Source organism: Ranitomeya variabilis, chromosome 3 (assembly GCF_051348905.1).
Source record: "Ranitomeya variabilis isolate aRanVar5 chromosome 3, aRanVar5.hap1, whole genome shotgun sequence".
NCBI lineage: Eukaryota > Metazoa > Chordata > Amphibia > Anura > Dendrobatidae > Ranitomeya > Ranitomeya variabilis.
Genome location: NC_135234.1, coordinates 153240484 through 153267344, shown reverse-complemented (window position 1 = coordinate 153267344; position 26861 = coordinate 153240484). Strand labels below are relative to the sequence as shown.

Here is a 26861-nt window from a genome sequence, read left to right as displayed (position 1 = left end):
AAACTATAAGGCGGTATGCGCTAACTCTGTTACTTCACAGAGTAGCCGAAACTCAAAGCACTGCGCCCTGTTAGACTTCACAGTGGCACAGGCTAACTACCCAACTGAGAGCAGTCAGTGGTCATGCATGCACACAAACTCCTCACCGGAGGTGCCAGCATTCTAGGGGCTTATTTCAGCCGGGTCCCTGAACACAAACTCACATGACCACACTGGCGCAAAGCACATAACATAGAACAATACTAGCGCATGGCCGTGCGGTCATGCGAGCCTTAAATAGTTGCAGCACGTACAGGACCTTCCTAGAAGGACCAATGAGAGGCTGCCACAGAGTGTGAGCACCTACAGGACCTTCCTGAAGGACCAATGGCCTTAGCTGCAGTATCTGATCATGTGACCCTCGATCTCCACTGAGAGATCTTACTCTGGGCATGCTCAGAACGAGAAAAGCAGGACTTAGTCCCAGAAGTGTCTGCTCGCCGCTGCCCAGCACTGACTTCAATGGCAGAAGCAGGAAAAGCAGCAGTAACTCTTTGTACAGAGTCAGACTGAGCGAGACGCTGGGACCAACGTCTCCGCTGAGCAGGCTCCACTGCGGCAGGAGGAGAATGGGAGACCACAGCGGAGATGGCCCGAGATTCCCCCTGTGCAGAGGCGGGAACTCGACCCCTAACATATATTATATAGAGTCATTACAAACAGAGTGATCTATTTCAATTGTTTATTTCTGTTAACGTTGATGATTATGGCTTACAGCCAATGAAAGCCCAAAAGTCATTATCTCAGTAAATTAGAATAATTAAAAAAACACACCTGCAAAGGCTTCCTAAGCATTTAAAAATGTCCCTTAGTCTGTTTCAGTAGGTTCGACAATCATGGGGAAGACTGCTGATTTGACAGATGTCCAGAAGGTAGTCATTGCCATACTCCACAAGGAGGGTAGGCCACAAAAAGTAATTGCTAAAGAAGCTGGCTGTTCAGAGTGCTGTATCCAAACATATTAATGGAAGGTTGAGTGGAAGGAAAAAGTGTGGTAGAAAAAGGTGCACAAGGAACCAGGATAACCGCAGCCTTGAAAGGATTAAGAAAAGGCCATTGAAAAAATTGGGGGAGATTCACAAGGAGAGGAATGCTGCTGGAGTCATTGCTTCAATAGCCAACACACACAGACCTATCCAGGACACAGGCTACAAGTGTCGCATTCCTTGTGTCAAGCCACTCATGCCCAAAAGGCAATGCCAGAAGTGTCTTACCTGAGCCAAGGAGGAAAAGAACTGGCCTGTTGCTCAGTGGTCCAAGGTGTTGTTTTTCAGATTAAAGTAAATTTTGCATTTAATTTGGAAATCTAGGTCCCAAAGTCTGAACTAAGAGTGGAGAGGCACACAATCCAAGCTGCTTGAGGTCTAGTGTGAAGTTTCCACAATGAGTGATGGTTTGGGGAGCCATGTCATCTGCTGGTGTAGGTCCACTGTGTTTTGTCAAGACCAAAGTCAGTGCAGCCATCTACCAAGAAATTTTAGAGCACTTCATGCTTCCCTCTGCTTTTTGGAGCTGGAAATTTCTTTCTCCAGCAGGACTTGGCACCTGTCCACACTGCCAAAAGTACCAGTGCCTGGTGTAAAAATAACAGTATCACTGTGCTTGATTGGCCAGCAAACTCGCCTGACCTTAACCCCATAGAGAAGATGAAAGACACCAGACCCAACAATGCTGCTGAAGGCTGCTATCAAAGCAACCTGGGCTTCTATAACACCTCAGCAGTGCCACAGGGTGATCGCCTCTATGCCACGCTGCGTTGATGCAGTAATTGATGCAAAAGAAGCCCAGACCAAGTATTGAGTGCAATTACTGAACTTACATTTCAGTAGGCCAACATTTCAGATTTTATAATCATTTTTCAAGCTGGTGTTATAAAGTATTCTATTTTACTGAGATAATGACTTTTGGGTTCTCATTGGTTGTAAGCCATAATCATCAACATTAACAGAAATAAACACTTGAAATACATCACTCTGTTTGTAATGACTCTATATAATATACGAGTTTCACTTTTTGTATTGAAGAACTTTTCTAATTTTGTGAGAAGCACCTGTATATACTGTATCTCGAGCAGGGTCTGCCATCTGGACAAGCACATGGATCTCACAGCACTGTTTTCCAGCGACTATGCAATAATTTTTTAACACGGGTTGTAGATTTGATTCCAGTAGAATTTTATAGTAGGGATCAGTAAGTTAGACAGTAGGTAGAGGTTGTCCAGCAAGGGAACAGTTTGTCAGTGGCTGAAAGAATGAGAACTAATGAGTGTTCTGGTATTTTTACAGCCTGACTATTGCCTGTGATCATACTGTACATTACGATACATGGCAGTTTTGCAAAACCCATAAAACATCAGGATCAGCTCATCAAATTCTTCACTGTCTACCAGGGATTGGATCATTTGCCGCAATGATTCTTCTGATCAGAGCTAACGACATCCTACATGCCTTTGAAGCAGTTATCTTAGGCTGGAGTTTTCCGACTCAAATGAGGTCAATGTTTCAAGGATGTATGAAACTGGCCTAAGAAACTATTTGTATGCTCGAAATAATTATCAATACCCTTTTACTTATTAGAAAAATCAATAATACATTTTCTATTACTGCAATGAGATTAGTAGCCTTCAGAGAACACTGCTAGGACTTAATTAGATGATCTGTACACGAGCAGTATGTTGTGATGTCCACCCACACAGGATATGGACCAATGTTATTGGATAAGACTATTCAGATCAGTAATTTTTTTTCACACAGAGCGAGTGTCCATGTAAAAAAATCAGAGCATTCACTATTCTCTTCCATATTTCGGATGAGACTCACCTGTTCAAGTCTATTGGAGCGCACAAAATATGGATTCCATAATAATTAACCATATTGCTTCTGTTTTTGGTAAATATTATTGCAATTGTACATTTTTTTACATTTTTGTACATGTTGTTTTAAATTTTACATTTAAAAAAAAAATACAAAATTTAAAGGCTCCAAAAAGGATAAAAATCGTCTGTTTTTTCAGGATGAAAATCAGACAATTATTCATTTGCTCTTCTGAACCCAACCTTAGGCCTTAGGCCGGTTTCACACGTCAGTGGCTCCGGTACGTGTGGTGTCAGTTTTCTCACGTACCGGAGACACTGACACATGTAGACACATTAAAATCAATGTGTCTCTGCACATGCCAGCGTGTTTTCACGGACCGTGTGTCCGTTTGAAAAACACGGAGACATGTCAGTGTTCGTGGGAGCCGTGTAAAACACGTACCGCACATGGATGCTGTCCGTGTGCAGTCCGTGTTCTGTGCAGGAGACAGCGCTACAGTAAGCGCTGTCCCCCCAGCGTGGTGCTGAAGCCGCCTTTCATATCTTCTCTCCAGCAGCGTTCGCTGGAGAGAAGGAATGAAAAATCAATGTTTTTTTTTATTTTTTTTGTGTTTAAAATAAAGATCCTTGTCACCTACCCCTCCCACCCCCTCTACGCCCACCCGCTGGAAATAAAATACTCACCCGGCTCCCTCCCATAGGGGTGGAGCCGCATATTCATCACTGTAATGAGCGGTACCACGTGACCACTCATACAGGAAGAAGCTGCGGCGCTGAGAGGAAGCATCGAGGGAGCCAGGTGAGAATTTTATTTCCAGCGGGCGGGCGCACAGGGGGTGGGAGGGGGGAGGTGACAAGGATCTTTAATTTAAACACAAAAAAAATAAAAAACTATGATTTTTCATTCCTTCTCTCCAGCCTTTGCTGGGAAGAAGGAATGAATTCCGGCTTCAGCACCAGATGCAGGCGACAGCGCTTATCTCTAGCGCTGTCTCCTGCACGGTCCATGTGGTACCCAGTCGGCACACGGGCGGCACATGGCCGGATAACTCCGGTACTGATTTTTCCGGTACCGGAATTATCTGGACGTGTGAGACTGGCCTTATTCAGATGTCTGTGTTTCACACATGTGATCCATCATTGTTTTTCACGAACAGAACATGTTCCAATTATAGTCTATGAAGCTCTTCATATACAGCAGCTGTATTTTTTTGTGGACTATGTGACTACAAAATATCAGAGATGTTGTTGTTTTTGATCCTAGTCACTGATAAATATCACCCATAAAATTTGTCTATGGGCCTATGAAAATCACAGATGGCACATGGATGTCATATGTTGTAACATTGCAATGGGTAAGCAATTTTTTCAGCTTAGCAATTATTTTTTTCATAAGAGAGAGAAAATCACGGATGAAACGCTGATAGTAAAAACTGACACACAGACCAAACACTGATAAAAATCTAGTCCAAAACACTAATGAAAATTGGTTGATTTTTTTCACATAAGATGCCTGAATGAGGCCTTTCTGATCTGTATATATGGTGATTATTTTTAATACAATGTATAGGTAACGCACCACTCCAGCGCCGTTCTTATATCAGCACGGGAGTGGTGTCACTAATCTATGTTCCCTGACCAGTGGCGAAACGATCACGGTCGCAGCAACCGGGCCTGTTGATGCCAGCAGAAACTTCAATTGAATGTGCATCCTCGGACACACATGTAGTTGAAGAGTATTGCGGCGCACAGACATATATTGAGTCAGCGCTCCACAATACACTCTGCTGGACAATCAGCTGATGTTGGCATGGATGTGACAGGACACATGGCAGTGACGTCACGTCACAAGCCGAAGTCAGCTGCTAGCTTCACTAGAGGACACGTATGGAATGGGTGTGAAGGGAAGGTGAGTATTTCTTTAATTATTTTTTTAAATCAGTGCCCATACTAGTACATGAATAACTATGGGGTGCATTATACTTTAAGGATGACTATGGGGTGCATTATATTATATGGATGACTATGGGGTGCATTATACTTTATGGATGGCTATGGGGTGCATTGTGCTTTATGGATGACTATGGGGTGCATTATACGTTATGGATGACTATGGGGTGCATTATATTATATGGATAACTATGGGGTGCATTATACTTTATGGATGACTATGGGGTGCATTATACTTTATGGATGACTATGGGGTGCATTATACTTTATGGATGACTATGGGGTGCATTACACTTTATGGATGACTATGGGGTGCATTACACTTTATGGATGACTATGGGGTGCATTATACATTATGGATGACTATGGGGTGCATTATATTATATGGATAACTATGGGGTGCATTATACTTTATGGATTACTATGGGGTGCATTATACTTTATGGATGACTATGGGGTGCATTACACTTTATGGATGACTATGGGGTGCATTATATTATATGGATAACTATGGGGTGCATTATACTTTATGGATTACTATGGGGTGCATTATACTTTATGGATGACTATGGGGTGCATTACACTTTATGGATGACTATGGGGTGCATTACACTTTATGGATTACTATGGGGTGCATTATACTTTATGGATGACTATGGGGTGCATTATACTTTATGGATGACTATGGGGGAGAATTATACTTCATGGATGACTATGGGGTGCATTATACTTCATGGATGACTATGGGGTGCATTATACTTTATAGATGACTATGGGGTGCATTATACTTCATGGATGACTATGGGGTGCATTATACTTTATGGATGTCTATGGGTTGCATTATACTTCTTCTATGGAGCCCCATGACTTCAATTATATGTCCATGTTGAAAATATTAGTTTAATTTCTTCTATACATTGAATAACAGCGGCAGAACGGGGACATATACCAAGATGGTGGATATATATACCAGGATGGGGCCTATGATAAAGGACATATAGCAGATGGGCGACATATATACCAGGATGGTGCCAGGATGAGGGACATACAGTATATAATTCAGGTTTTTGGGGAGACTCAGGTACAAATATTGCACCAGGGCCCATCAGACTCTAGTTAGGTCACTGTACCTAACGCCATCTTCAGCTCTTCCCAGCGTTGCTCCGGTCCCATCTGCTATCTCGTGCCCACAACTTCTGATTGACCAGAAGTCAGAGGTAACGGTCACAAGCTCTCAATGAAAGTCTACGAGAGCTTAGTTTAGGCCTCGTTCTGGGTCTCATAGACTTACATTGAGTTGTGACTTCTGGATCGCCCAGAAAACACTGGAGCACAGGTCACAAACTGCTGGAGACCGACTGGAGGGGTGCCGATAACAGATGAAGATGGCGGCTGGCAAATTCAATAATAGGGACTGGGAACTTACTTTAGTAGCACCACTCCAGTGGTACAATTAAAAAAAAAATTATGCTCAAGTGGTGCTTTAATCGTTTAATGGGGCAACAGGTGCATTTTTGCACATACAAAATCCATGTATGTCTCTTACAATTTACTGTCCCCATGTTCCCTAACAAGATTTTCTGTAATGTTTGACCATTAATAATGTTTCCTGCAGAATAAAATCATATTGTTATTCTTACCTTTAACGTCATATCGTCTGAGCATGAGGCCAGAAGCATCCCTGATGGGTCCCATTTAATAGCATTAACTTCATTCTAAGAGACAAGAGAAGGTTATATTATAAACTGAGATTTCACCCAGCATCCAGTAGAGGGCAGTCACGTATCACGTTACAGCAGGCGGTACAACCATATTAGACGTTTTCCTTCTTAGTGTTAACATATGTTCAGTGAGGATTGCACATAAACCTGTTTCTATTTTTGGGGCCGCACATTGTCTGTAAATTTCCAAGGTTAATGTAAAAGCTGAAGTTGTTAACTTCAGGAAATTACCAAATATCTTTCAGCCAAGAGTGTTAAACACATCCTTGAAAAAGATTAAGGTGTTGGATTTTATTTAGTGGAAAGGTGGATTAAGCACCAGGGAGTAGGCTGGCATGGAATAAATGAAGGATGAGAACCGTAAAAACAACTGAAATAATGCTATTAAGAATAACAGGCCTACCTGGATACGTTTTAAAGGAGAAGTTACGTACCACAATTTTTTTTAAACTGCCGACAAGAGATTTGTGGGTTTTTACACACAATTTCCGAGTGATAAAGGACATTTCCATCAGTGCAATCTTTACACTGCGTTACTGTCCTCTTGCATTGGCTGTGTTATGGAAAACCCTTCTTTAAAGAGAACCTGCCATGTTGAAAATCCGATCTGCAGGCAGGATGCTATAGAGCAGGAAGAGTTGATCACACTGATAAACATTTTTTTTGGAAAAGTTTCAGTAAAACTTGCATTTTATAATTAAAATCCCTGCTGTTTGTATGCATGAGTCCAGTGGGCGGTCCTATTCAGTGATTGACAGTCTTCCCTGTATGACTGTGAAAGCAGAGATAGCTGTGAATGCAGAGATCGCCCACTGCACTCATATGCATACGAAAATCAGGGACATTAATGACTAAAATACAAGTTATGCCGAATCTTTTCCAGCAAATCTATAATCATTCTGCTCAGCTTCTCCTTCGCTACACCCGGCTGCCAACACATAGGATTGAATGTACAATGCAAATGGTTTCCTTTAAATGTCGCTGATTTATAGATTGTTCAACTGACAACTATGATTTTATAAACAATTGGAGAATGTACTGTATGCACCAATAAATATGTTCTTCACATCATTATGTAATTAGAGAAATATTTTTCTCTTTGGATGGGTTACAGAAGTTGAGGTTGCACTTAAAGGGAACCTGTCACCAGAAATAACACTGTAAACCTGCAGGTATATGGTTAATCTGCAGGATAACAGTGCTATTATGCTGTCCATCACCTGCACACAGCCGAATGCAGCAGGAATAAAATGATCTTTATTCTTCCCACCAGCATTCAGTATTCAGTCATATGGGCGGGCCGGCTCCAATACAGTCGCTGCTCTGAGTATACAGAACGGCTGCTGTAACTACGCCTCTGGCCTTGACTGACAGTCAGCCTCAATGCAGAGCCAGTGTCGGTCAGGGCTGGGGAGCAGTTACAGTGGCCGCTTTGTAACTCAGAGCGTGACTGAATCCATCCCTGCCTCCATGACTGAATACTGAACGCTGGAGGGGAGAATGAAGATAATTTTCTCCCCGCTGCGTGCAGGTGCCGGGCAGCATCCTAATGCTGTTAACCTGCAGATTATCCGCATATTTGCAGGTTAACAGTCTTTTTTGTGGTAACAGGTTCCCTCTAAAAAGCTGGAGAATGGATGTAATGGTGGCTGTGAAGCAGACATTTTATTTTATTTTTTAATTATGCCTCATGCAGAGATAAAGTATTTGTCCTCTAATGAGTTAATTTTTGTTAAGTACAAGTGGGTGTTATCACAGAGTTTTCATTGGGGGTGTGTACTTCTCCTTGTATGATGCTGACCAATCATAAGCAGACAGTAACACTTAAAGGAAAGAAGAACATGTCCCCACTGCAGTTTGAGTTCCTATGTGAGGAAGGGCAGCACAGCTGAGTTTAGCTGTGTCACATCACAAGCCATTCTATCAGTGCTCCTACTTACTGTCACATCTGCTGTACTGTCCCACCACCCACAATGCCTGTTCAAAGATGATCTTCTTTCTCCTGAGTGTTGCTGTCTGCATATGATTGATCATACAGGAGGAAGATGTGCATGCCCCCTAATGAAAACACTTTGCTAACCCCCACTTGAACGTAACGAAAATTAACTCATTAGAAGCCAAATACTTTGATTGCTAATATCTCCGCAATGGAGAGGTGACATAAAATAAGGAAACAAATAAAAACATTTTATTCCGCTCTGCATCCTGTGTCCAGTTCAACATAAAAAATTTGATGAAAAGTCCTCTTTAAAGGCCCAAAATGATCTAGAAGGATCTAAAGGCTATTTTCCAATAATAATTACAGCATGTCTTAAAACACCACTCCAGTGTTTTTTTTTCCGCCATTGTAGTGGTGCTTCTAATGTAAGGTCCCTGTCTTCACCTTCTTTCGGCGCCATCTTGTGACTGCAACTTCTGACTGTCCGGAAGTCAGAATTTAAGTCACAAGTTCTCTATGCAAGTCTATCAGAGCCAGAATGAGGGTCTCATAGACTTGTATTAGTAGTGACCTCCACCTCACTTCGTGAAACACTGCAATGATGTGGCAGGTCACAAACCAGTTCGAGGTGAAGTGGTAAAAGGTGAAGACGGAGGCAGATGAGTATAAAAGTAGGGTCAGGGACCTTAGATTTGAAGCACCACTCTAGCGGTAAAATAAAAAAAAAATCAGAGTGGTGCTTTAAATAGACAGTACCCTGTCCAATGGTGGGTACGTTGCATCTTCATCTGTGATAGACTCTGCTTAGCCCTAACTAGTAGATGTGGTTAGCAGTGTCCGATTCACAGATGTCTTTTGGTCTTCGCATCTTTCTGAAAAGTTCTAATCATAGACTTATATTGAGTAGTGACCTCGGGTTTTCCCAGCAAACACTAGAGCAATTCACCAGGTCACAACCTCCAGGAGACTGACCAGACTAGAGCCAAGAACAGAAAAAGACAGCGACTTACACTTACATTAGTGACACTACTGAAAAACAAACAAAAAATGTTGGAGTGGTGCTTTAATTTGGCACAGGGGGGCGTGATTAGGAGATCCGAGGTAGGACTAGTCCGAGGGATGAGACGCCCCTCCAGACCAGACACTGCTGGTCAAATTTCATTTTTGACACATTGTACTGTTAGTATCTTACATTAAACATGTTATTGGAATAAGGAAATTGGCCTATATACCACCATAGTAGTGGTTGGGGACAGTCAGGGGACCTATATACCACCATAGTAGTGGTTGGGGACAGTCAGGGGACCTATTACCACCATAGTAGTGGTTGGGGACAGTCAGGGGACCTATATACCACCATAGTAGTGGTTGGGGACAGTCAGGGGACCTATATACCACCATATTAGTGGTTGGGGACAGTCAGGGGACCTATATACCACCATAGTAGTGGTTGGGGACAGTCAGGGGACCTATATACCACCATAGTAGTGGTTGGGGACAGTCAGGGACCCTAACAGGTGCTCTTTAAATCTGCTTGGCTTATGCCAGCCAGTCATGACAAAGATAGGAGCACCTGTAGAAATAGTGAAGAATAGGATACCCAGAAGAAACAGTGGCACCTGATACCAAATGCTTCTCTCCCAATAAAAATAATAGGTATTTTCTTGGTGAAAGTAGGTATTGATATCTCTAGAATTAATATATTCTTATATGACTTTAGAACCAATGATTGGTGCAAACATACTGTACATCAAGAGCTTATTACACATTGTATGTTGCGTCTCCCGACATGTGAGTGTCGGCTATTGGCCGCTATTTTATTTGCTTCCTGAAGTTATTGAATTCTGATATCTGCATATAATTCACTGCAGCATTGTCCCATCTTTCAGATGTTGCCTGTCCTTCAAATACACCTTTAACTATTGTTCCTTTATATGTGAAGGAATCCCAACGTCTTTGGTGAGGGGGCTGAATTTATCAGACATAATGGCATATTATGAGATTGCTTTTCTAGGGCAGCCTTCACTTCCATGCACTTTGTTTATTCTGGTCGTTCCTCATCCTGCAGATGGGAGAATGTTCTTCAGATGTTTTTCAATAGCTATTATTCAGTTATTCTCCTTAAGATGACATTATAAGGATGATGAAATTCTTACTGTATGTCCTTGGAAGGTTTTGACTGGGCGGTCACAACCAAGTCTGCAGACATGAATACACATATCTGTGCTACAAGAGGCAAAGGTGGTATTGTTCTGCCAGTCCACATCCAAAGCGGGAGCTACAGGGGAAACACAACACCAAATGTCATTGTTAGAATCTTATCTATGTGTAAGCGCTGGCACAGGGAACTAGGGAGGTCTGCATGGATTACATTGCCATTTTCTTATGAAAGAGCGTATTATTCCTCTGTCATGTATAAGAAATGCATTCTGCTGGAGTTTATGTAATAGCTGGCTTACTGCCTCCTCAATCAGAATCTGAAGGCATAAATATGGTCTTCCCACAGCTTGGCACAAAAATGTAAAAGAGTTTTATGGAGCCAAACTTGTCCCCACACAAATATCGTTTCCTGTACTGTTAGATATGGGAAATGCTAATAAATCAAGTGAGTCTTGTTAAAATGTAGGGAAATCCATAAGAAAACATGTTGATTAAAGGGATCATGTAATCACTTTTCATATGTTATCTGAGAGCACCATAATATAGGAGCAGAAACCCTAATTTCAGCGATGTGTCACTTTACTGGGCTGCATTTTCCTGTTTCAATATAATCAGTGGTTTATCATCAGGAGATTATCATTACAATGTCCAAAAATATATACGTAAGTATATAAGGTTCACGCAAGGAAAAGGCCCCTGGTTTTCTAAATAGGTGTCCACAGGTTGGTAATGCTTATAATGCTTACATGCTGGACACTGAATCTTATTATTTACAATTTTTTGTGGGAAATTGTTGGATTTGCTGCAGGATTTAGCCCTTCAGACACTTTGCGCCACTTCTTTTAGATGATTATCATTACAAGACAACTGGCCCCGTGTCTCCTAGTCCATCCCCGCCCCCAGCACTGATTAGCAGCTCTAGAGTGGTGTGGGCAGGGTTATATGCAACAACTGAGCTCTGCTACACCTGCAGCAGAGAAAACTGTGATTCTATCATAAATGCTGCACCCAGCATACTAAGTGATACATTGCCAGAATCAAGGCCTCAGCCACTACCTCATGCTGCTGTCAGATTACATAGAAAATCTGCTGACAGATTCCCTTTACGATATTTTAATCGATGGCGTGAATGGAAGTATTTTGAACTGGAATATACATTGCAACAAATGGAGACTACTAGTATTCTTTATGATCCACAAAATAAAAGAAAACATTCCGATCGACAACACATATACGGATGGTACCTGAATGGAAGGGAAACTGCTGCTTTGCTTCTCCCGTGTGAGCATCCCAGATTATTGTCGTCTGCAAAGGAAAAATACAGAAATAGTATTAATTGTCAGATTAGAGAATTCATCTCCTCAGCGCTGCCACTGTTATACAATGTTATCCTGATAATTGCTTTTTCGTCTGGAATATTTCTTAGCCTTTGGTGAAACCTGCGAGGAATATTTCTTTTCAGGTTACTCATTCCTCAGGCATTTCACTAGATCACTTGTCTTCTTAATCCCTTCAAAGTTTAACTATTTACCCCCGTGCACAGTACTAACCAGGAGTGAATGGAGACATTGTGCTAGGGTAAAGGACAGGACCGAATAAATCTCCAGATATGATTATATGAAAAAACAGAGAGATGGGCACTAACGTTGTTGTGCCAAAAAAATCATATTAGGCCAGCTTTAACACAGAACATACATAGGTAGAACCAGAAATGTATTTTAATCCTGATGCAAAAATCTGTACTACGAGGCCTTAGCCATCAAGTGCTGCTGCAGTAACGATGATATCTTTAATTCGCCCCAAATACCTTCCCAGAAGACCTTATAGCTCCTGGTTAACATCAGTAGATCAATAAAATGGGTATTGAGAACAAAAACAACTGTATTATAAAAATGATTTTTGGTTTCGAACAGCTTGTTTCCCCTCCGTAGTACTGCAGTAATATGAAAGACTTGTTGGTGGGTTTCTTCTTCTTTACATTGGATTAATGAGGGTACCAGGAGCAGGAACAAACAAATAATTGCATCATTTTGCAAGGTTCTTGTCGCACGACATGTGTATCCAGTATGAATTTGTGGAGAAGGGAAGACAGGGCTGCCAGAGCTGCTGAAGTTCTGGGTCTGGAATTGCTGGGGCCGAGCCTCCTGTTCAGGGGGGAACGAGATTGAAGCCGAGCAAGCTAGCAACCAGGGTGAAGTGGGTGTGATCAGTCAGTGTGAGGTAAATTGGGTTGAACGGCAATGGAAGCAGTGGTCCAGGCAGAATGGTGATGACTGCAAACGTTGAGAGGGGAGCGACAGGCCGCGGCATGAAGAGAAAGGGCGGCATAGTGAGAAACTCAATGAAATAGGCGGATGCGCCGGAGAGCATGAGATCGACAGAGCATCGCAGTGCGAACGTCCGGGTGTCGGCTGATATCCAGAGAGGCGCACGCCGGGTAAAACATTGCAGCGCAGCCCTTCAAATCACAGTGGCTACTCAAGGAAACCTGCGCAGAGAGTAATCCTGTGGGGAACTCTACTCTCCTACTCCACAGATATATGGTCTAGGGGCTCAGTGGCTAGAATCGGAGACCACCCGCTGCCGCCAGAAGAAGGACCGCGTGCTAGGCGAGGAAACCAGCGGACATTACACCGAACACCACCGGCATTCTGCGATACACGGGGACTTCAGAAAGTGACAGGCTACGGAGCCACAATAAGTGAACTGTTAATCAGAGACTGTTAGTTAAACAGTTTAGTTTTGTACCCTTTTTACCCTCCTATCTCCCTGCATGGAGTTCCCTACTGTTGACTAATTAAATATAGTGAATCCCTGCTCTGCAGCATTTGTGTTACTGCATCCCAGCACCTGCATATTACATATGCATACAATAAATAGCACTAGCATTCTGAGCACCACTGGAAACCCGCTCTGCAATCTCCTGCCAATTGCAGAGATGGCAATAATATATTTAAAGAGACTGCCTAGTGAGTGATATTATTTTCCAAAATGCTGGAAATAATTTAAAGAATAAAATACCACACCGATCCACCACCACTCATGCTCCGGTGTTGTTTGATCCCCTTCTGGTCTCCACTTACTCCTGAAAGGACATGTGAGTGATGCAGCCAATCGCTGGATATAGTGGGTCGCTGCAGAGTCCAATGATTGGATGCTGTGGTGACAAGTTCCAGTGACAGCATGTCACCACTGCAGCTATAAATAGGTACTGGTGGGGTACCTGACATCATTGGACTCGTAGTCTCATAGGATTTGTGAGCTGGGTATTGGATTTTTTTCGTTAATTTCCAATGATTTTTGCATCTTGTCTGTCTGCATGGATTCTCTATTTGATGTTTTTGAATTCCTGCCCCCAGACCGTTTAGGAGGCATAACAAAATCTCAGTTACTGTTTAAATAATTGAAAAGTGAGACATGTTTACCTGATAGGACTCCAAAGATCTGGAGAATAAGCTATAAATGGAAAGTGATTTTACATATGTCCTTCTGTCCCCATCACTCCACGGAAAACTGCCCGAACTAAATATACTAATGACTTATTAACTGTAAAAGCTAGCAGATGCTATTCTATACCCCTACTTCTTTACCTGTCCCCTGCCATCGACACCATCGACCACTCCCTCCTACTATAGATCCTCTCTTCCCATGGCATCAAAACCTTGCCCTCTTCTACATCTTCTCATACCTCATTAACTGCACATTTTGAGTCCCCCATTTCCATACTACTGCCTCTTCCTGTCCATTCTCTGTTGGTATACTTCAAGGCTCTGTCCTGGGACCCCTATTCTTCTCCATTTACATCTTTGGCCTGGGTGGTCCTAAAATTCCATGGCTTCCAGTACCACCTGTATGCTGTTAACACCCAAATTTTGCTTTCTGGCCAAGATATCAACTCTCTGCCATCCAGAGTGTCTATTAGCCATTATTCTCCTTCATCTCATCACACTCTTTAAAATTCAAAGTGGATAAAACCGAACTAATCATGTATCCTCCATTTCACTCAACTATCTCACTATACTTGTCTATCACAATAAACGACATTACGCATTCCCCTGTATCACAAGTCGGTGTCACTCGGAGTAACCTTTGACTTTGTGCTATTAGTAATGCTAATAATATGGGGCAATTTTTCTTTTCAGCAAATAGGCACCTCTTAGAATATTCCTAGCACCCATTATGTATTTTAATAAAGTTTGTCTGTGTTTGATTTAGCTCTTTATTCATTTCTTTAATTGGTGGCACCATTCAACTCAAAGATTAGATATATCTGGGTATCTGCTAATGAGTCTATATCTTGTAACCCTTGTATGACCCATAGAAGCACAAGCACAGCGCGAAACGGCCATCTTCCCCTGCTCACAAGAGCTTCGGCTCCCACTCCCCCGGCCATGAATTTTACTTGAAGATGGAATAAAGCGTTGATTTTCTGAGATCGGTGAGTGCCTTCTTATTTTCTCTTGTATGTGGATTGGACAGATACGTGTTTTGTTATATGTAATATTTGATACAATACATACCTTGTCAACTCCTGCACTTAGTATGTAATTCCCCTTCTTATTCCACTTCAATGCAAAAATGGGACCTTTATGTTGACCTAAAGTGCTTGCAAGATTGCCTGAAGAAAGAGAACAATTCCTTTAAATTGCAAACATTTCCATAGTAGAAGAAATCACAGAGAAAATGTCCCTTCGCCTGTTTGCATTTATAGATGGTATGCGGCAGTACCTTCCATTACAATCTTCTATAGATCTATATTATCTATATATACTACAGTAGCATGTAAAATTTTGGGCACCCTTGGTCAAAATTACTGTGATTGTAAACAGTTAAGCAAGTTGAAGTTCCTTTTCATTTTAGACAAATAAAAAAATATATTGTCATTTTTTACATTTTAAAACTTACAAAAAGGAAAATGGACTGAAGCAAACATTTGGGCACCTTTGGAGATTCATGCACTCAGATAACTTTGACCAAGTTTCAGACTTTATTTAGCTTGTTAGAGTTAAGGTATGTTCACTATCATCATCAGGAAAGGCCACGTAATGCAAATTTCCCAGCCTCCTCTAACCTTGAGCAAAAAAACAGCAGCCATGGGTTCTTCTAGGCATCTGCCTAACACTCTGAAAATGAAACTGGTGGAGGCCCACAAAGCAGGAGAAGGCTATAAGAAGATAGCAAAGTGATTTTAAGTTGCCCTTTCCTCATTTTGTAATGTAATTAAGAAATGGCAGTTAACAGGAACAATCGAGGTCAAGATAAGGTCTGGAAGACCAAGTAAAATTTCAGTGACAGCTCCTCCAGCTGTGGTACATTGTTTTACTTTTCAGAGATACCTGCAGAAATATGGCCTTCATGGAAGAGTCATCAGAAGATAACCTCTCCTGCATCCTCACCATAAAATTCAAAGTCAGACATATGCAAAAGAATATCTAAGCCTGGTGCATTTTGTTTTGGAAACAAGTCCTGTGGACCGATGAGGTTAAAATAGAACTTTTTGTCCACAATAATCAAAGGTATGTGTGGAGAAAAAAGGGCACAGAAATTCAGGAAAAGAATATCTTGCTGACCATGAAGAATGGGGGTGGATCAATCATGTTTTGCGGTTGTGTTGCAGCTAATGGCACGGGGAACATTTCACAGATAGAGGGAAGAATGGATTCAATGAAATTTCATCAAATTCTTTATGCAAACGTAACACCATCTGTAAAATAGCTGAAGTTGCGATCGTCAATAGCCGCTACTGCGCAGGTGCGGGAGGTGCCATGTTGAAGGAGGAATTTTTTTTCCTTCTCTAGCAAGATGCCGCCGCCGGCACCTGCGCATTAGCATCTATTCCGGCCTGCCTTGCTCAATACACTTACATTGAATGAGGCCGCACCCAACTAGTCATCACGTGACTGAATGTAGGCAAATCACATACATACACTGCCCATCGCTCCCAGCACTGGAGAATCCTGACAGTGTGCGGTGTGAGCGATGTGGGAATTCACAAGTCAGCAGTCACATAGAGTATCTGCAGACTTGTAGCTTAAGACTGGACAATCCATTTAAAATAAAAATCAGTTTTGCCAAGCATTTTAATTGGAGGGGGCAGAGGAACAGCACTGGTCACATGCTCCTCCGTCAACTGTCAATTCCAAAGTGTTTATAAAAATTGTAGGTGTTAATAATGTTGCTCCTATAAATATCGGATAACACATATTCAATGATTTCAAGTTAATTAATTTAATAAGAATTTGTTTATAAAAAATCTTTAGTTATACCACAAACTTATCTGTTGTAAATTTCATCAATACTAAGTACATGAATAATAAACCTCCACTATAACACATCATGTTTTGTAAATTTTATGTTATTAAATAGTTGTAATAGCAACTATAAAATGATCCCCATTACGCTCAATTACAAAACTGCAATTTTTTATTTTCATCCTTTCAACTTTATTTAATTATCATGATAGAACGTGGAATAATAACTTGCAATGAGACCTGCTCTAGTTTATAATTTGTGAATCACGGATTGATTTTCTCACTATACATAATAAGAGAACCAGGTTTCTATTGTTCTCATTATTCATCTAAATAACAAACGCAGCAGGACTCATCAGAAACAGCAGAACTTGTTGAAATGAGCCAGTGGAGTGTTAACACACTGTCATAAAACCCACATTTTAGTATTTGTATAATGTGCGATCTACCTACGCGTGATGATTATTTATAGCCAGTTATTGGTTATTATACCTAAATATATATTTGCTTGGACAAATCCTTCTCTATACAGTAACTCTACTCATATAGCATATTAACATCATTGTTCACACCATACTGTACATCTACAGTACAAAGGCAAGTCCAGCACATTGCCAATTCAAAGGAGTCAACTTCTTGTGGATGAACAGAAAAAAATTATTGTATCTAGATGTGATAGAATCGAGACATTACAATTGTGAATCACCAAATAATTGAATGTGTTCACAGTTAAACAGGTATTCTCAAATCTGAAAGAATAACTACTTGATCACTGGGGGCCTGTCCGCTGGGGCCACCACTGATCTAGGCTCTGAAGATCAGTCATTTTAATAGGACAGCTGGAGATGGCCGAGTGCAGCAAGTGGAGTGGCAATGCGCATAATCTATCAATGCTTCTTTCAGCCAGGGCTCTTGTTGGGATCAGTTTGGGCCCCAGCCATTTGACCTTGGTGATGGGGAATAAACCCGTTTTACCCAGGATGGGGGATAACTTTCAAACTTGAAAATACCCCTTTAATGCATAAAAAGTCAGTATAGTATGGCTTGGGCGCTGTTGATTTAAACAGCATTTGTTCAAGCTCCGGGAAACCATCTCAAGAAAGCAACTTTCAACGTGACTAAAAAAAGATAAAGCCCTCTAATGGCCAAAGAAACCCATATAATCAACACCTGCAGCTTAAAACTGAAGCCCGAAGAACCCTTTGTCAGAACATTAAGCGTTGAGCTGCAAAGGTTTTATTCAAAGACACCTAGAGAAATACCCAAGTGTTCAGATCCCAGTATTAGACATTGCTGCGTAAGAGCCAAATTGTTACAAGCACACATACTCCTGGTCGAGTGAGATGAGTGCCTGCTGCAACCCAAGACATCAATTGACAGATATCAAGATACCTTATCATTTTATTCGGCATCCTATGACCTACATGCCCATATAGACACCTTAGGAGGGTTGTTCTACTGACAGATTCTCTTTAAACTAAACACCAGTATACACTATGCCACTGAGCCCTAAGTCTTTTGCATCTCCCTCACTGCCCACAGTAAGGTTTTTGGAGGTGTTTTTAATTTGAGGCATTTAAGCTACTCTTCAAAGAATTTATTACTCTTGATAATGAAAAGTTGCACAAACTTTTTAAAGTTTGAAACTAAAGAGCATTTTTTTTTGTTTTATGCCAAATTGCTTGTGCCATTTTTAAGAACTTGGTGCAAAAAAAATCAGTGAATATCACAAGCCAAAAAAGAAAAGTGTCTTCAAAAAATCATAAATGATAAATAGGGGCCATGGAGTTAAACAGAGGATACTTGGGCCTGATCCTTGAAGCTGCTTTTAAAAGTTTTCTGGAGTTAAAGAAGCCCTCCTCCCATCAACATTTTATCTTCTTAATATATTGCAGTCATAATATAGGACTGCGTACTTACAATTGCTCATTTTGCCCTTTTACCCAGCTAATTCTTCTCTTATCCATTAGGTCTATGACATCATGTGATTAAAACCGACTAGCTGAATCCTTTTTCCTGTATGACTAGTCAGTCACTGCAAAAGTCCCTGGCAGGGGAACGGAGCGGGCCAGCTGGATCAGGAATTGAAGAGGGGAATAATAAATGCAGGGACTAGAGACTTCCTGTTTCTACTTAGAGCAAAGAAAAGAGAAGAATTATCTGGGTAGAAAGGCAAAATGAGCAATTTTAGCAAATTGAAGATTACATTATCTTTAAAAGAGCTAAAGTTAAAGGTGACACATTTCCTTTGTATTTTAGGCAAAAAATGGTCATTTTTTACATTTTATAAATTACAAAAAAGAAAATGGCCCAATGCAAAAGTTTAATTAGCCTATTAGGGTTATGGCTTGTTCACTATAATTGTTAGGAAAAGTCAGGTCATGCAAATTTCCCAGCTTTATAAAAACTCGGCCTCCTCTAACCTTGTGCCAAAAAACAGCCGCCATATGTCCTTCTAATCAGCTGCCTAGCACTCTGAAAATGGTGGAAGCCCACAAAGAAGGAGAAGACTATAAGAAGATAGCAAAGCATTTTCAAGTTGCCTTTTCCTCAGTTTAAAATGTAATTAAGAAATGGTATTCTATTGTGTAGATATGTGTATGTGTGGATCAAAAAGGGATTTCAGAAAAGAACATCTCCCCAACCATTAAGCATGGGGGAGGATCAATCATGCTTTGGGGTTGTGTTGCAAGGGGAACATTTCAGGGGGGAGAGTTAAGAAAGGATTCAATGAAGTCTCAACAAGTTCGTGATACAAACATAACACCATCTGTAAAAAAAAAGCTGAAGCTGAAAAGAGGATGGCTTCTACAAATGGAGAATGATTCTAAACACATGTCAAAATTCATGCACAAGGCCAGTCTTAATGAATCTGGTCCTTGAATTAAGTGTCAGGGAAAGTGCAATAGACCTACTCTTTTGCTACTTCTTTGTACATGGGCACAGCTTTAGTATTTATCTGAAATAATTCTTGACCTCCTGGCAAATGCATGGTCGGAGCTCAGTTAGGTATGGAATTGCTGTATTTTTTTCTCCTTTGCACAAATAATTGATCTCTTGGAACTTCTAATTCAAAGAGATCAATTATTTGTGCAAAGTAGAGGCAAATATAGAAATTCAATACCTTATAATAATATAATAATAATAATAATTATAGCTACCCTTATCTACAAAATGAACCATTTTGAATCAATCATCACAGTTATTACATTGTCTGTGCAGGAAAGTTTTGGACAACGTCTGGTATACAGTATTTTTATACCAGATGTTGCTGACATAATATGGGATATGATTTCAAGAGGAATATGCAATAAAGTTATAGAGATTTATGAACGTGGTCGAACATTATTGGAGAAAAAGGTTCTGTCCATTAAAACTGCGGCCCCTCCTGTTTACCATGATACCTGTGAACATAATGCATTGCTATACTGACTACTATAATTCTTACTCCCCACAGAGCTTTACAAATACAGTAGTAATGGTTTCTCAGCTGGAAACTCACAAATGGAGATGAAAACCTTATAAAAATGTATTTACCATCTTGTGTCCAGATTCTTGCAAAGCCGTCGTAAGAACCTGTAGCTAAGAGAGTGCCGTCCGCCTGTTGGAAAACAAAGCAGAAAAAACAATTTATTTCTACTGGCACCTGAGACCCTGGAATTAGAGCTCTGCATTGAATGTGCCAAGATTTCAGCAAAAGTGACTTTAACTGTTCTAACATACTTTAATGCTTGAAGCCTTTAAGTGCCAAGAACATGTGTAATATGTCATGAATTTAAACACTTGCGGCGATAAGAACAAAAGTCCTGAACGTTTTTTAGTTTTTTAAAGCTATGTGGCATTGCCCAACAACTTCCTCCACCTTCACAAAGACTTCCAGAACTCCCTTTACTGATCAGCCTGATCCTAGAGAGAAGTATGCTACTGTAAAATTACTGCTGCCTGGTCTTCTTCATCCCTTCCTTGCACTCTTCTCTTTGATCAGTGCTGAGAGGAAACAAGAAGCTGAGAAATACGTTTTCGCCTTTCTTCTACAGACTCTGGAGTCCTTGGAAGCATGGGAAGAAGTATGAGGTGAATGGGGAGAGGTCTGTGTAACAAACAGGGTAAATGAGGAGCAGTCTGTGTGAGAGGGGTCACGGGGAACAGTCTGGATGACAAAGGGGGAGTAATACTGTATGTGTGAGAGAGAAGTCATTGTGCACAGTCTGTCCAATAAAGATTGAGAAGAGACACATTGGAGCAGTCTGTGAGAGTTTTAATAGGAAGGTATTGTGTTCTTCAGTTGCTCTCCTGGACGTTGGGTTGCAGGCACATTGGCAGGACCCATGAGATCAGTATGTCGTAGAGGACTGGAGAGTTTAGAAGCTAAATTGAAAACCCCCTTAGAAGAATATATAATGGTCAAGCAGAGAATTGTCAGTATGTTGTCAAAATAACTTACATTCCAGTCTAATGAGGTGACGTCTTTGTTGCTTGGAACATCCTGTCCACCTTCTCGTATACAGTGCCGTAACACTAGCTGAGTGGAGTTGCTACTATTGTTTTCATTCAAATTCCATATTCTTGCCGTTGAGTCTCCTGACCTTTATATATATATATAAAAAATATGATTTTGTTTGTCAGCGTAGAAATTAAAGGAACTTTAACATCATATAGTTATTTATTTCCCATCTTACTTGATTTATTGGTTAGTTAAATGTTGCACTATACATAGGTATTTCAATACAAAAATGCCAAGACTCATATTAATCAGTAAACCAAGCGCCATCACCTAGCTACCTGTATACCACTCCATTACAATATACTAACAAAGGAGAAACATAGGAGTTTTATGGTAGAAAAACTTATGACAAATCTTTATTAATACAATCACACGTATATTGACAAACAATTTTTTAATTTTTTACCATCATATATATACTTTTTTTAAATTGTTTGTCAATATACGTGTGATTGCATTAATAAAGATTTGTCATAAGTTTTTCTACCATAAAACTCCTATGTTTCTCCTTTGTTAGTATACATAGGTATTTGCCTTCTTTTAACAAATACATTTTTTGAGAAGATAAAATGCATCTGTAAATGGTCACCAGATCTATTGACAAAGGGATAACTCAAAAAAGTTGCATTTCTTTTTGGCCATGCACTTGGTATGAACTAGTCAGGTGTAATGATTTTTTAAGCTGGATCAGAAATCCTCAAACTTGTGGTTTGTCTTGTGGAAGACGCTTATTTTACCTTGCAAAGCGTCGACAATAAACAGCATTCCTTTATTATGGTTCCTGGTGCTTTCTATAGAATTATCATTTGTACTCTTGGCAGTGGAGAAAAAACCCTTTTTCCCCCTTCTTAATTCGTTGACTATTTGAGGGTCTGCAGCAGCCTAATCCAGAACATTGTGTGGTGCAGTTCACAACCTGACCAGGTGGTACTTTCCATTTGGATAAGACACTATTGCCCATTTGTTTTTTCCATCTCTTCTATATTACATTCTATAGGAGAGAGAGTACTCTATTAACCATGTGATTACACCCTACAGAAGAGAGAGACACAGACAGAGAGAGAGGACCCCACTGACTAAAGGAGCTTACTGTCTATGGTTGAGAGATACAGAGAGGGGATCCTGCTACCCATAAATGCTTATTCCCTACAGAGGAAAAAGAGTGAGAGGACTCCATTGATCATAAGCGCTTACACGCTATAGGAGAGAGACTTACCCAGGAGACTTACTCTGGAGATGAAAAATGACTTTGCCATATTGTACAAATTGGGCTCCACTAGACACTGCTGATCTGTGATGGCCAAGGTAATTTGACAGATATCATCGCTGCTGGGCATCAGCAGTGCGGGAAATGATGCCATGCAAGGTTGTATTTGTGGATCAAATCTTAAATTGCTTAAATTTGCATGAAACTGCTAATTATAGGGAATTCAACATAAACTCCATCCTTCACAGCTGGACACACACATCTCTTGTATTAGGCCAGAGTCAAGCTACCGTACAATACAGCCGAGTGCTACGTGAGTAAACATCGCGTAGCACCGGCCCAGTGTTACGCTAGGGGGCAGCTCAGATCTGTGATCATTTACTCATGCCAAATTGGCATGCGAGAAGGTTGGCACTGAGACTTGATCGAGTCTCGGATCACCCATATAAGTCTATAGGTGTGAGTGACACAACTCACAATATCACCCGAGTGTGGTGCGATATACGCCAACGTTGGCAGCGGAGGAGATAAAGAAATTACTTTCTCCGCCTCCTCCGCAGCGGTGCTCCGATTCTCTCTGTGCGACAGGATAGGAGCACAGTAGCATGACACTTGGCTGCAGCTAACAGTAGAACAGGAGCTGGGGTCATTAGCATATTGCACACTAGTATGACTCCAGCCTTAATCTGTTTTATTAACATTAAGATTTTATTTGTGTTTAAGTTAATTATATGTTTTTCCCTATGTACTCTTGTAGCTGCTGCTTGGCATTGAGGTCCAAGGCTTAGTTTAGAATATTGCCAAACATTTTCAGGTCTGCTTTCACTAACAAACATGGAAAGCATTATGCAGTGTTCACACGCAACCTTTTTGCTGCATTTTTTGGGAGTAAAAATGCTGCGATAGAAAGGCACACGTTTTACAATGCTTTTGCGTCATTTTTCAAAGTGTTTTGCCCTGTATTTTTTGGGGTGTGGATTACCTGTGTGATTTGTCTGTAGTACATATTTAGTAAAGTTGTCTTTGTTCATCAAAAATGACACAAAATTGCTGCAAAAAAGCTGAAAAGAACTGAAATGCTGCAGATTTAAAAAACGCTACAATTCTTAAATTCAGTCATAAAAAAAAACAAGCGTGTGCATGAGATTTCTGAAATCTCATTGCTTTTGCTGGTACTGTAAAAAGCAGCTTTTAATTTGCATAAAAAAACTGTAAAAATGCTGGATGTGAACATAGCCTTACAGATAATTTTCCACTATGACCTTCTATATGACTGAATTAAAAATAAAAGTTCACTTTTACGATACAATTACATGTGACTTATTCTGTTTTCTTTGGATAGAATTTTGCTATATAATTTCTGATTTAGTTTCCTTACCCAGATGCTAATAGATCAGTGACTGGGTTCCAGGCACAGATGAATACTTCTGATTCATGTCCACGAAGTACCGTTGCCTTGTTTGATGGAATTTCCACATCACCATCAATTTCCATTGGTTCTGCATGGTTATCTGGAAAGTGCATGAGAATCTTGTTACATGTCCAATATCACTCACTGGTTACATATAATGATGCTGTCAGCAGCTGGTATGGAGAAATCATTTGCAAGCGCACCGCTCAGTGTCTGTTTTATATTCCACAAAAGCTTTCAAATAAAATGGAATTGTAAAAATTCGAGCAGTTTCCCATGTTATGCGGCAAGTGATATTTAAGATGCTTTATGAAAAGCACTGAAATAATGGCAGAATGAAAACATGATTACTTTTATAAACCAATTCTACAAAGATCCAAAGTATTCATGATTATTACGATTAATCAGAAATATGTGACTATTCTGGTTGGGGGGATAAAAAAAGGAATCTGCAGTGTTAAAAAAAATCCTAGAAAAAATACAAACATATTTTTGGAAAGGCAAAAATATTATTTCATATGCCTAAGGGAATTATTATAATCTATTGCTGGTTAATTTGCTAATTAGGATTCGACATAGTCATAACAGGGTACAAAAATCTATGTTTAATGGAGAGTAGGTTGCACTAGTCATTATATTTTTCTTACTAGATACTGTGAACATGAAAGGGAATTTGTCAAGAAAGTAGACACCTAAAATAAGTCATGTATGACATAAAAGCACTAAACTAATGGGTGCACCCAAATCTGTTGATGATTTTTTTTCTAATTAAGTTTCCACATTGACATAGCCAGCCAGCAAAAACTCTCTAATTTTGGATACAACTATTTATAGTGACATGTAAAACTTTGGGCACCCCTGGTCAGAATTACTGTTATTGTGAACAGTTAAGCAAGTTGAAGATGGAATGATCTCTAAAAGGCCTAACGTTAAACATGACACATTTCCTTTTGTTTTAGGCAAAAAAAAATAATATTATCATTTATATTTTAAAAATTACAGAAAACAAAATAGGCCAATGCAAAAGTTTGGGCATCTTGCATGGTTAGTACCTAGTAGCACCCCCTTTTGAAAGTATCACAGCTTGTAAACAGTTTTGCAGCTAGACAATAGTCTTGTTTGAGGGATTTTCATCCATTCTTCCTTGGAAAATTCTTCCAGTTCTGTGAGATTCCTGGGTCGTCTTGCATGCACTGCTATTTTGAGGTCTAGCCACAGATTTTCAATGATGCTCAGATCAGGGGACTGTGAGGGCCATTTTAAAACCTTCAGCTTGTGCCTTTTGAGGTAGTTTATGGTGGATTTTGACATGTGTTTAAGATAATTCATTATCCATTTGTGATGTACAATAACAAATTATATTGTGGTACCCTGTTAGCCATAAAAATAGATGTGAATACTTTCTGCCCAATGATGGCAAAAGTATTCTCAGAGTGATACCTTTATTGTCTAACCAGAAAATAAAATGGACACACCTGTGGGAAAACATTTCTCTGGAACTGGACATTGTATGACAGACTTAAAAGTCTTGACACTAAAAGGTCATTTTAAGGATGACAGAGAAAAAAAAATTGGGAATTCAAACTGAAAAAGATGTTAAAATCTTTGACACTAGGACTCAATTTAACACCTGGATTTATGAGTCACTACATGGATACAATTCACACCTCCACCAGACGGACTAAGAACATCATTCCCACTGCCTTTCCATTTAAATAAGAACATCATTCCCACCGCCTCTCCATTTGCAACAAAATGCCTAATTTGATTTCCTTTTCCTTCTTAATCTATTTGTAATCCTGCTTGAAGAAGGAGCCACTGTGCTCTGAAAGCTTGCAAACATTTTTTTCTGGTTAGCCAATAAAGGTATCACTCGGAGAATACTTTTGCCATCATTAGGCAGAAAAGTATTCACATCGATTATCCATCCATCCTCTTTCAACTTCAGCTTTTTTACAGCTGATGCTATATTTGCATCAAGAATATATTGAAATTTCATTGAGTCCATTCTATCTTCCACCTGTGAAATGTTCCCCCGTGCCATTGGTAGCAACACAACCCAAAACATGATTGATCCACCCCCTTCCTTATTGGTTGGCTAGATATTCTGTTCCTAAAATTCTGTGCCCTTTTTTCTCCACACTGCGCTCCAGTTCCAATGGTGAAGGCAGCAGTCACAGTACAATGTCTCCCGTGTAATGTATATGCGCAAGTCCCAGAGTCTCCTATGTGATGTACAGTATATGCACCAGTCCCAGTGTCTCCTATATGATGTATATGCTCTGGTCCCAGTGTCTACTATGTGATATATATGCACTAGTCCCAGTGTTTCCTATGCGAAGAAGGTGCACCAGTGCCAGTGTCTCCTTTGTGATGTATACAGAAATCTCAGTGTATCCTATGTGATGTATATACATCAGTCTTAGTGTCTCCAATATGATGTGTATACAGCACTCTCAGTGTCTCCTGTGTGATGAGTATACAGCAGTCTCAGGGTATCCTATGTGATGTGTTTACAACAGTCTCTGTCTCTATGTGATGTGTATACAGCAGTCTCGGTATTTCCTATGTGATGTATATAAAGCAGTCTCAGTGTCTCTTAAGTGCTCTATGCAGAAGACCTCCCACTGCTTGAGATCTATAAATGTAACATGAGCAGTGATGAATTTCCCTCTTTGAGGAGACATGCAGTGAAATATGCATTTGTGTTCAGAACGACTCACTGCAGAGGGCTGGTTTTTAGTGTTGAGCGATACCGTCCGATACTTAAAAGTATCGGTATCGGAAAGTATCGGCCGATACCGGCAAAGTATCGGATCTAATCCGATACCGATACCCGATACCAATACAAGTCAATGGGACTC

At 40.3% G+C, this 26861-nt stretch overlaps 1 protein-coding gene across 5 annotated transcripts in view; it reads right to left on the bottom strand.

Annotated features, from left to right (window-relative positions):
• The window catches only part of TBL1X (transducin beta like 1 X-linked), a 453077-nt gene that overhangs the window by 19473 nt on the left and 406743 nt on the right, over positions 1–26861 (bottom strand). For all 5 annotated transcript variants that reach the window (XM_077294734.1, XM_077294736.1, XM_077294737.1 and 2 more), the window contains exons 7-13: positions 23965–24097; positions 21320–21461; positions 20413–20476; positions 15145–15242; positions 11869–11929; positions 10621–10742; positions 6445–6519 (exon numbers count right to left, since the gene is read on the bottom strand). In XM_077294734.1, coding sequence (XP_077150849.1) covers positions 6445–6519; positions 10621–10742; positions 11869–11929; positions 15145–15242; positions 20413–20476; positions 21320–21461; positions 23965–24097 — 695 coding nt within the window. The remainder of the gene's footprint in view (positions 1–6444; positions 6520–10620; positions 10743–11868; positions 11930–15144; positions 15243–20412; positions 20477–21319; positions 21462–23964; positions 24098–26861) is intronic.